The sequence below is a fragment of the Lissotriton helveticus genome, chromosome 2_1 (genome assembly GCF_964261635.1).
Source record: "Lissotriton helveticus chromosome 2_1, aLisHel1.1, whole genome shotgun sequence".
Taxonomy (NCBI): Eukaryota; Metazoa; Chordata; class Amphibia; order Caudata; family Salamandridae; genus Lissotriton; species Lissotriton helveticus.
In genome coordinates this window covers 41,976,650-41,988,553 of record NC_136059.1, presented here as the reverse complement: position 1 = coordinate 41,988,553, position 11,904 = coordinate 41,976,650, and the positions used below count along the sequence as shown (strand labels likewise).

The following is an 11,904-nucleotide window of genomic DNA, read 5'->3' as shown; positions in this document are numbered from 1 at the left end:
TATCCCCGGGAATGGACAAAATTTTCACTCATCACTTCCTCCGTATATGGCTCGTCCAGGTACTTTCGGTGTGCATCACTGAGCCACAAGAATTCAATGGGGTCAAAGAAAGGGAGCAGGTCAGGAAGTACCTCCAATTGTCGTACCACATACAGTGAAGAGTAAAATTGAGTAATTTTGACCTGGACAGCTTCCTGCCCGATCACCACCAAATCCTCGTCCGTGCGCAACTCACAGAAAAAGCCATTTGCCCAAGGCTTTTTAAGGAGACCTGTAAGGGTTTCGCCGGCCCGGTCGCCCTCACCATATTGGCGAGCGCCCACCTTCCAACCCAGGAAATGTGTTTCTTTGTGCGCAGGCTCCTCAAACTCTGCTATCTTAGCCTTGATCTGCCCAAGGGTTGTCAGCTGATTGAACTAAAAAAATTCTCATTCAAGTGAGCAAACTCCTTCTCTAGCCGCCGAAGATTGTTCCTCAATGAACGTAGAACACCAGTTTCATTAGCGATACAGTTGCCCCTGATGACAGCCTTCAACACCTCCCATAGTGTGGATGAGGAGTCCACAGAGCTGACGATGTCAAAGTATTCCATTATGGCAGATCCAATCTCCTCTCGGAACACCTGGTTCTGGGGGGCACCAGCGGGAAATAAGCTGAATGCTCTATTCGGTGTGTCTGGTAAAATAAATTCTAATAGTACTGGAGCGTGATCTGATAGGGTTTGTGCAAGATGGGCACAGTGCCTAACCCATGTGTCCACGTTATGGGATATGAGCCAGTAGTCAATTCTAGATCACGAGGGGCCCGCAGAGGAAATGCAAGTCAACTCTAGGCTGGATTGGTGTTGGCAGGGCCGGATATCTATCAAATCCTTGTCTTCATTAAGGGCCTGCGGTTGAGCCACAGCTCGAGGGTGGGTCCGGGGAGAACCGCTCGACCTGTCATAATCAGTGTTGAGAACCACATTAAAATCGCCTCCCCATAGCACCGCCTGGGATCTAGGGAGTCCACTAACCGCCACACCTCACTAAACAAACTGGGGGTCGTCGGTGTTGGGGCCGTATATTGCTATGAGTCTCACTGGGCAACCTTCAATCACCCCTACCACTATCATATAACGAACCAGGGGATCGCATATAGCGGTGTGTGTATGCCAAGGTAGACCCTTTCTGACAATGATGGCTGTGCCCCTGGCGTAATTGGAGTATCCCGCTACAAACTTTTCACCCATCCATCCTGCTCGCAGGGACGAACAGGAGGCTCCCATCAGATGCAGCTCCTGTAAAAAGCCACATATAGATTAAGTAGCGCTGCCCCTAACTGCATCTTTCCACCATCGTTCAGGCTCCTCACATTCCAGGTTACAGATTTAAGCGTGTGTGTCTTGTCAGCAGTTGTAGTCATCTCTGCATTTCCATAAATCAATGCACGCCAAGAGGGGGAGCAGAACCCAGCAGCTGCCGACTCAGGACCAGAGAGAGGAAGGGAAAAGAAGCAGGAAGAGAAAACACAGAGAGAGAAACAACCCAACCCAGGTAACTTACCCGCCACCCCAACAACCCACTCCCCACTCACTGCAGCCGCCCAACTTGGCTGAAGAGCAACTACCCCACTCACACAAAGCAGAAGAGGTCAACTACAAACTCCAACTTGGGATTCATCTCAGGGGGGGTGGTGCCAGGGGTTATCCTGGTACCTGCTTTGTTGTTGATCACAAGCCTTTTACAGCACAGTATCACCATCGCCATTCCCCAAAGATACAAGATCTCCAGGAAGGACTGCCCCACCCGCCTTGGAGAAGGAATAGCCATCGTCCACAAATCCACCCTCTGCCTGAGCACATTCCCCGATGAGCCCACAAACCTGATGGAACAACTTCACTTCAAGATACAGGCCAGCCCTACCTCCACCCTCCGTGGAACGCTCATCTACGCCAACACTGCAGCCCTAACCCTGCACAGATGGATCTCGGATAGCGCCAACACCATAGCCCCACTCAAGAAAAACAACACCACCCACGCCAAGAAAGCTAGATGGTTCATCACCGAACCTTGAGAGTCCAGATGCACTTGCCACCGCCTCGAACACTGATTCCACCGAAGCCCACAACAACTTCAGAGCCGCCTCCAATGCCCACCATCAACTCATCAGAAAAACAAGGAAAAAAGTGATTGAAGACAGAGTGTCCACACATTCACACAACAGCAAAGAACTCTTCAACATCATCAAGGAGTCCATCGACATCCCTCTCTTACAAAACCTCTGCGACAAACTCAGCACCTTTTTCCACCACAAAATCAAGAGCATCTACGACAACTTCGATGAAGACAACCAACACACTGAACCCTCACCAACCATCCCCGACACCCTGAAGCCAGCGATCGACAACTGGACAGCCTTTACCACCAAAGACACTCTGAAGACAATGAAGTCAATCCACTCCGGACCCCTGCCCCCACCACATTTTCAAAAGAGCTGCCAACACCATTACACCCTTGCTCTGCCACACCATCAACCGCTCCCTGGCAACCACCTCGTTCCCTGATGACTGGAAACACGCTGAGATCAACCCCCTCCTAAAGAAAACGTTGGCGGACCCCGCAGCCAAAGCACCCGCCTACTCTGTAATTACAGACCAATCTCCCTGCTCCAGTTCCCAGCGAAAATCATCGAGAAAGCCATCAACAGCCAACTCGCCACAATGATCGAAGAGCACAACATCCTCAACTCCTCACAGTCCGGCTTAAAAAAAAACACAGTACGGAAACCGCCCTCCTTACCACAACAGATGACATAGGTACCTTACTGGACAAAGGAGAAGCAGCAGTTCTCATCCTCCTCGACCTCTCAGCGGCGGCGTTCAACACAGTCTCTCACCGTACCCTAATACGCAGACTCCACGACGCAGGGATCCAAGACAAGGCCCTCGACTGGATCCGCTCCTTCCTCTCTGGCAGAACACAGCGGTTCAGGCTCCCCCCTTTCCTCTCAGATCCTACACCTACCACCTGCGGAGTCCCCCAGGGGTCCTCCCTCAGCCCTACGCTCTTCAACATCCTCATGACTCCCGCTCTCCCACATCATCAGAACCTATGGACTCAACATTGTGTGATACGCAGACGCTACCCAACTCATCCTCTCCATATCCAATGAACCCAACACCGCCAGACACAACTTTCGAGAAGGCATGGAAGCCGTCGCCAAATGGATGAAAAACAACTGCCTACAACTAAACACAAACAAAACAGAAGTACTCATCATGGGCCCAAACCCAGATGCCTGGAATAACACCTGGTTGCCCCCCCCGCCCTCGGAAGCCCGCCCATCCCCACGGACCACACATGTAACCTGGGAATCATCCTGGACTCAGAGCTCAAAATGGACCACCAGATCAACATCGTCTCGTCCTCGTGTTCCACACCCTCCACCTCAAATAGATCCCCCTCGAACACAGAAAGACAGTCACTCACGCCCTGGTCACCAGCAGGCTTGACTACGGCAATGCCTCTATGCCGGAATAAACATAAACCTAACCCGCAGTCTACAGAATATCCAAAATGCCGTCGCAAGAGTGGTCCTCAACCTGCCAAGCCACTGCAACATCTCCCAGCACCTGCACACACTCCAGTGGCTCCCCATCGAAGCTAGAGTCACCTTCAAGATGCTAACTCACGCTCACAAGGCCCTCCACGACACCGGACCAGCATACCTGAACAGCCAACTCAAATTCCATGCACTCCAAATGACCCTACGATCAGCCCAGCTCTCCTACACCATGGTCCCATGCACCAGAAAGACCAGATCGAGAGGCTTTTATTTCTCCTTCCACACAACTAGTGCCTGCCTTCCGCTCCACCTCAGACAGATAATATCGCTACCCATCTTCGCAGGAAACCTCAAAACCTGGCTCTTTGACAGACCACCTTGTTGATGGACTGGAACCTGCAAACCCCCCCTCACACCCCCAGTACCGTGAGACCCTCACGGGTGAGTAGTCAGGCTTAACAAACACCTGGTTTGATTTGACAGTATCCCAATCCCTATAGTTTAAGAGTCTCACAATGATAGGGCGGACCGTAGCACCCGAGGAGGGCCCTCGGGCACCTCATACCCTATGAGCATGCTCCACAATACTATCGCTGATAGGGCCCCGCCAAAGAGGGAGCGCAGCATTTAATTGACAGTCCTCTACTCTGGTCATCTCTGTGGCCCCTGGGATCAGAGGATGCACAGATTATTGCGCCAAGACCTTGCTTCAAGGTCCTCATTTTTATTTCTGATGAACTTTAATACCTTTTCCATGCAGAGCAACTTCTCCTGGGTCATCACTGCAGCTTCCAGCGTGGATGTGCGCTGTTTGATCTATTAAGTTGATCTTCAGGTCGATTGCGGAAAGAGTGTTTCAAATCCGCAAACATTTCACAAATGTTAGGCTCAGGGGTAGCCATAGAGGCCATGGCAACTTTGGTTTGTCCTTCCTTTGGGAGTTTTCCGCTGGTCAAATTAGATTTTTGGCTGCCTTGCATCTCCCTTACCCATGGCGAATTACCCAGTAATGCAGCCAGAGATGGCCACCCCCTAGTGGGAACAGTCCAGTCCCCGTCTGTCCAGGTTCAATATGGTGCTAACGCAGGTGCACACAGACACTTCTTAGTGGGAGGGGTGGGGGGATTTCCCCGTACCCCCTCGGAGACTGACAGTTTCAGTCAGTGAGGCCTAAGCAGGGCTTCCGATCCCCACCAGACAGCGCAGGTCCAGGGAAAGCAGAGTCTCGCACCCTATGTTGGCCAAATATAGGTTACAGCGGGCCATCCAGCAGGGAAGCAGTGCAACCCCAAGGATCCTGTACCTCCGCTTCAACACTCCCTCCAGACAGCTGGGCAGTCCAGAGTGCAAGGGTCCTTACATCACAGCCAGCCCCGCCTCCCAAGGCCAGCGACAGGAGTCCACTGGTAAGGGCTGGCTTCTCTGCCCCTGCAGCCACAGCACCCGCCTACCCGCGCCGCCACACCACATCAGGTCCACGCAGGTCGAGGCAGCTTTTGTGCCAGTCGGACACAAGCGTGCCGGCTCCACCAGGCCAAGAGTGAGTCTCATAGGCCCGGTCACCACCACCACAGCCCCCCAGGCTGGCCGCACCCCACAGTCCGCCGACTAGCAAATCTTGCAGCCTCCGCTGGGCAAGCTCCCTGCTGATTCCTCCTCACCTGCACGGTTGCCTGGCAGAGGGTCCAGGCCGCACCGCAGGTCCTCCTCTTGGTGCGTGCCTTCACAACCGAAGGTGGAGCCCGTTGACGGGTGGTGTTACGCAAATCCAAAGACCCCACTTGACCCCAGCTGCATCCACTGTGATTTCAGGCCCCTCATGCATGGCAGTGTCACCTGGCATACTGCACTCTGCTATATCGGGGTCCGGCGCTCCTGCTCTAGCTCCACCCACGCCGGGGCAACCAATTTCTTCCCTCAGGCAGGCCCTGAACAAGCGCCTCTGCTATGCCTCAAAAGTCGTCAGAATGCAGCTAACTGTGGGTTGATGGCAGCTCCGTTCATTAAGGAGCTCACACACAGGTTTACCATCCCCGATGGGCCTTTGAACTGCAGAATAACTGGTGGATTGGCGATCAAGCCTGCACAACCTCACTGCGTGGTGTCATCTTGCAGCTGGAACTTTAGCACCCCCCCCCCAACCACTCCAGAGATAGTGTCATCCATTTACTATGAATCCAGGAATAGCCAAGCTGGTAAAAGTCTTACTAGAGGATATTCTATTAAACTGGTAATTCCTCACCGTTAGAGTGTCCCAGGGCATCAGCAAGCAATGCTCCTGCACGCCAGTAGGTGGTGCCATGTGGCTCACCGCTGACAGTACTGCCCTGAAGTTATGTTATATGTAGTTTTGTAGCGTGCTCAAATACTCAGGAGTGTCCTGGCGTGAACTCATGCAATGAGACAGTAGTTAGCGGGAATTACAGCGTCATAGTAAAAAGATGAGTTTTTATAAAACAAATTTAAATATTGAGGTCCTGGGTGGCACGAAGCTTCGCAGGGAGAGCATTCCATGCAATAGCTGCTTTCACGGAGATAGATTGTCCGCCTAAACATGCCCGCTGAAATCGAGGCATAACCAGCCGGCATTGATTAGCTTTCCGGAGGGGGCGGATTGGTACATACGTAGAGAAGCGTCTCCTCAGGTAGAGAGACCCTTGACCATGAACGGCTCTGAAGGAAAAAACAAGGGTCTTAAACAGTACCCGTTGGACCAATGGCAGCCAATGTAGACTATGCAGATGCTGCCGTACACTAGACCTCCTCGAGATGTTAAAGAGCAGTTTAGCTACGGCGTTCTGTATAATCTGAAGGTGGTTGGTCAGGTAGGTAGGAATGCCAATAAACAGGGCGTTTGCGTAATCTAAACGAGAAAGAATGAGGGCACGCGCCACTGTTTCTTTGGCCTCCCTCGGGAGCAAGGGGAAAAATCTACGCAGGGCTTTGAGGGTACCAAAGCATACACTGGATAGTTTCTTGATGTGATCCTCAAATTTAAGGTTTTCCCCAAACCACACTCCCAGGTTTTTTGCTGGGTTTCCCGTCGAAGTGATGGAGCATCATGCCTGCAGGCGGACAGTTTCATGTAACTTTCTCCTTCTGCGCCCTCGAAACAAGTTGTCCGAGACAGTGTGCTGAATTTCAAACTTGGGACCTTTTTAGGTTTTAAAGAGGCCACTTCGCAGAATGGGGAAGTGGACAGGCAGTAAGGAGTATCTAGTTCAAGTATCCACAAGAACTAGCATTGCAGAAGGTAAGTAACTTGCTTTTCCATGAATACATCCAACAGCAGATCCCTCACCTTTAGGCCAGATACGATAGCAGTACCTCCTATAGGTACGAGGTCCGGGAAGAGAACGTGGATGAAAACATTCTACAGAACTGAGTGGGCAAAGTGACTTGCACACTGCATCTGGCTGTCAAGGTAGTGGTGTTACATGAACATATGCAGATGTCTAGAACGGGCACACCCTTCACCAATGACGTAACAGTTGAGAGGATGAGCAGGTGTGACTTTGGCTCCTAGATGATGAATCCAAAAAAGGTTACATTCTGGGAATCCTAGGAAATCCTCCAATCTACTGGTTCCGGAACTGAAAAATTCTGGGCAAATGTGAATATTTTTACTTGGTCCTTTCGCCAAAAAGGTATTAAATGAGCAAAGGTTTGGAATAGGCCTGAGGCCTCAATCCTTCCTCAGGATGAGGAAGCAGTGGGAGTAACAGCCCATCCCTCTCTTCAAATCCAGCGCACACTTGAAGGCACCCTTGGAGAGTAAAATATAAGCCTCCTGCTTCAGGATTATTTTTGGATTATTTTATTTATTGATGGTCAGGCACATAACAAAATCCATAATGCACATCACATTCCGGATAAAAAATACAGTAGATTAATGTAATTTATCATTAATTCACAGTGCACGTAGTCAGGCATCTTAGGTAGACAAAGCCATACCACTAGTCATAAAACATCAGAGATAATAAATCGACATAGTTATCCCAATCACAGTGTTTCGTAATCATTGAATCAGGATTTTTAACTGTTCTTGCCCAACGTGTTTTGGTTTGGGGTAAGGTGCTGTAGGGTGAAAGTATAAGCAACAGAACAGCCTTTTGTGAGGATTTAAAACCCATTCATCTGATGGGATCAATCTCCAGCCGCTGAGGAGATGGGCCTGCCATGGGCCCCTGTGGTCATACATGTGTGTCCTGGGAGCAAAAGCAACAGGAGTGAAGCTGGATGAATGCTTTCCCTGCTGAGATCCACAGATCCTGCCAGTTTCACACCTACATTCTTTCAGGGAGTGGATCCGCTGCTGTACAAGAGGCTGTGGGGTGTCATAGGCTGGCTCATCGACTAGCCTCTGAGTTTCCTGAATTGGTGGGAAAATTGTTTCGGTGGTATGGATAAGCCAATGAATCATACAGTGGCCATCTTTGAACCATTCCAGGGTTGAATCCGCCTTCGCTATTAGCCTGGAGGAATCAAAGGGCATACGCATGGAAAATGCTGGGAAGCCACCAGAAAATCCAGACGACCACATCCAGGCCGATCTTCTAAGCACGATGCTAGTGCGAATAGCCCTGTCCCTACATTGTCATGTTCAGGCCAGCCCAGAGCATGTAAAAAACAGCACCCTGGCTGCCATGAATAAGTCTGGTCTAATAAGACCTTCAGATACTCTGGGACCACAAGCATATTCATCACTGGCCACATCCCAAGAAAGTCTGTAGCAACATAGTAAGCAAACTGCATTCATAGATCTAAGGGCTAAACTGGCTAAAGAGAACAGCCTCTTCCAAAATGCATTAATTCTTTTTTAATCCGTCGCTGAGGCATTGCCTGGAAAGGTTGACCTTTCTCGTTGAGGCTTGGAGGGTCCGCCTCTCAGATGTTGGATGTTTTGTAAGAAAGTCTGGCTCAGAGGAAGATCTATGTAGTCAAACCATGGGTGGAGTGAGTGGCAGAAATGAACACAGCTTAGCTCATGTCGCTGTGGGTATGTGTAAGGGCTTTGTTGAACAGAAGCAGTAGCCCAGATGAAGTGGGCTCAGTTTGCAGGATTCCAGTCTGCAAATGTATTTTGTCCTAATGGCGGGGCAACTTGTTTTAGTTCCTCAGTCGCTTTCAAACCACCAGAGCAAATAAGGCACTTTTCTGAATAGACGGTCCCAGTGGTGAATCTAGGGGAAACAACCTTTACAACGCAACTTTTACAGCGCACTACCATTACAATGAAATTTTTACAACGCAAAAACCATTACAACGCATGTATTTACAACGCATGTTTTTACAACGCAGGTACCTTTACAACGCATACCATTACAACGTAAGTATTGGTAAGTATATAATTATATTTAAAATGTTATATGTTTGGTTTTTTTTAGGGGTATTTTTAGGGTTCAGGGTCAGTTTTCAATTTTTGGGTAAAGGGGTATTTTAAGGGTTCAGGGTCAGTTTTCAGTTTTTGGGTAAAGGGGTATTTTTAAGGGTTCAGGGTCAGTTTTCAGTTTTTGGGTAAAGGGGTATTTTTAGGGTTCAGGGTCAGTTTTCAGTTTTTGGGTAAAGGGGTATTTTTAGGGTTCAGGGTCAGTTTTCAGTTTTTGGGTAAAGGGGTATTTTTAGGGTTCAGGGTCAGTTTTCAGTTTTTGGGTAAAGGGGTATTTTTAGGGTTCAGGGTCAGTTTTGGGTTTTTGGGGTACAGGGGTATTTTTAGGGTTCAGGGTCAGTTTTGGGTTTTTGGGTAAAAGGGTATTTTTAGGGTTCAGGGTCAGTTTTCAGTTTTTGGGTAAAGGGGTATTTTTAGGGTTCAGGGTCAGTTTTGGGTTTTTGGGGTACAGGGGTATTTTTAGGGTTCAGGGTCAGTTTTGGGTTTTTGGGTAAAAGGGTATTTTTAGGGTTCAGGGTCAGTTTTGGGTTTTTGGGTAAAGGGGTATTTTAAGGGTTCAGGGTCAGTTTGGGGTTTTTGGGGTACAGGGGTATTTTTAGGGTTCAGGGTCAGTTTTGGGTTTTTGGGTAAAGGGGTATTTTAAGGGTTCAGGGTCACTTTTGGGTTTTTGGGGTACAGGGGTATTTTTAGAGTTTAGGGTCAGTTTTGGGTTTTTGGGGTACAGGGGTACAGGGTAAAAATAAAATAAAATTAAATTTAAATTAAATCAATTAAATGAAAATAAATTAAATTAAATTACATTAAATTACATTAAATTACATTAAATTAAAATATATTCATTTCAATTAATTTAAATTAAAAAAATTAATATATACTTACCAATACTTATGTTGTAATGGTATGCGTTGTAAAGGTACCTGCGTTGTAAAGGTACCTGCGTTGTAAATATATGCGTTGTATTAGTTTTTGCGTTGTAAAAATTTCGTTGTAATGGTATGCGTTGTAAAAGTATGAGTTGTAACGTCATACATCCGAATCTAGCCCTGCTGCAGGGGATGCATCTAGCCTACTGGCATATTTTAAGTACAGATATACTGAATCACCAGTGCAGTTAGGAAAACTGAATCCATGCCCTGCCCCATCAGTGTTTTGTGGAATCCATGGCACCTTTTGCACTAGGTCAAAGCCATAGCAGGAAAGGATCCTCCACTAGAAACCCTGATGGGTCCGGTTGTATTACAAATGGTTGTGCTTCTGCGATCCTAGAGTAATATTGGTCGAGATTAGGCAGACGCCATCTCAGGTCAAAGAATTGAGACCGTATTTTCTATCGTAGGCCAGAATGGAAAGAACGGGTGTGGATCGAGGTGCTGACTAAGGGAGATGTATCAGGCCCCGATGTGGGTCTAGGGAACAGACTGCTTTAGAGCAGACATACCAGTGGTAGACAGCCCTGTGGCTCCCTAGGGCACGAAGGCGTACAAGAAGGATCCAGAAGTGCACCAACGATGTGAGACATTACTTCTTCGAAGGCCTATCTAGGGTCAATGAAGGCCTGGGAACCTGCAGGTATGAAGGACGAGCTGCAGAATCAGCTGAGATCCCAGGGATTGTGAAGTGCGACTTACCTTGACGCCCTCTTTGAGTGCCAGGATGCAAATAAGCCCTGCTTCATTTTATCCTTGTGTTTGAACTTTTCTTATCAGAAGACTTCAAGCAAGAAGTGGTCTTTATGGGGTCTGTAAACTGAGTGGAATCTCAATCTGTGCTTTGACAGACTTTTTTGGAAGGACACAGAAAGGAATGACTCTCTGAGCGAGAGGGTGGCACTTCTATGCAGCTGCGCACACTTATTTACAGGGTGGTACAGAGTCACCATGGAGCCACATCTGCGAGAATGCAGGAGTTTGTGGAAAGAATTTTACGGATCTACTAATAGTAGTATCCATCAGAAACAGGTTTTGCAGGGTCCCAGCTCTCAAGCTCACAAGTAATAAACTCCTCACCTATAAGATGGCCTGGAGAACAGCCTTAACCAGAAGGAGAAGCTGAAAAAAAGGCAGGTGACATGAATTCTACTTTCTAGAGGCATTGTCTCATGGTTGATGACCAAATGAGGTTACAAAATGTAAGTAACTGAAGAGGGACAATTTATTTGATAAAGGCAATGACTGTAGATGCCACGTCATGAAATATAGGGATTTCAGTACTAGTTACGTGATCATGATCCTACGGAGAATGAATACCAACTGATCAGGACAGCTACTAAGATAGGGTGATTCCTTGACCATGCATGTGATCGTTTGAATGCCAAGAGCAGGCTTGGCTTGTGCCCAGTCGCTCCTGGAAGAGATCACTCGTACATTCGATGAGCTGTGCCTGGATGATCTGTAAGAGAAACAGAAGATGAATGCTAACACTTCCACTTACCTTCAGCGTAAGCAGCATAGACAGGAACTTCATCTTGTCCCCAATCAGCATTGCCCTGCTTATGATCGGCAGCTCCTCCTTTATTGCGTCCTCGATTGAGATTGGAGGAATGTTCTCACCCCTGGCTGTGATGATAAGTTCTGGAACCAATCAGATACCATGAAGTGGGAATCAAATAACATTCAGGGATTTGTTTTTCAGTATAATTTGGGGATTTTAGGTGTGCCTTTCATGTTCAACAGTCCTCGACTCATCAGTATAGCTAACAATACAGGATTTATTCAGGACAAGGGCACTCTAGGCCCACTTGAGTGTGCTGTACCCAGGCTGTCTCCCTAGTGTGCATAAACTGGAGCATGCAGCCATTGTACCCCACAGTTCACTGCAAATGTTGCAAACCAGCTTGAACACACAGTCTCCTTGAGGTCTCATCACCTTTTAGGTGGAAACAGATACACTGCCAGCAAGTAGCACATACCCAGAGCACAACACCAATACCTGGCAGTGATTATTTAGGAGAAAGAAGTGCAGGGGCCACA

General features: G+C 48.3%; 1 protein-coding gene across 1 annotated transcript in view; it reads right to left on the bottom strand.

The window, feature by feature from the left end:
* LOC144820053 (long-chain-fatty-acid--CoA ligase ACSBG2-like) overlaps positions 1 to 11,904 on the bottom strand; it is an 860,084-nt gene that overhangs the window by 217,615 nt on the left and 630,565 nt on the right. The window contains exon 11 of the mRNA XM_078677707.1: positions 11,366 to 11,505. Coding sequence (XP_078533833.1) covers positions 11,366 to 11,505 — 140 coding nt within the window. The remainder of the gene's footprint in view (positions 1 to 11,365; positions 11,506 to 11,904) is intronic.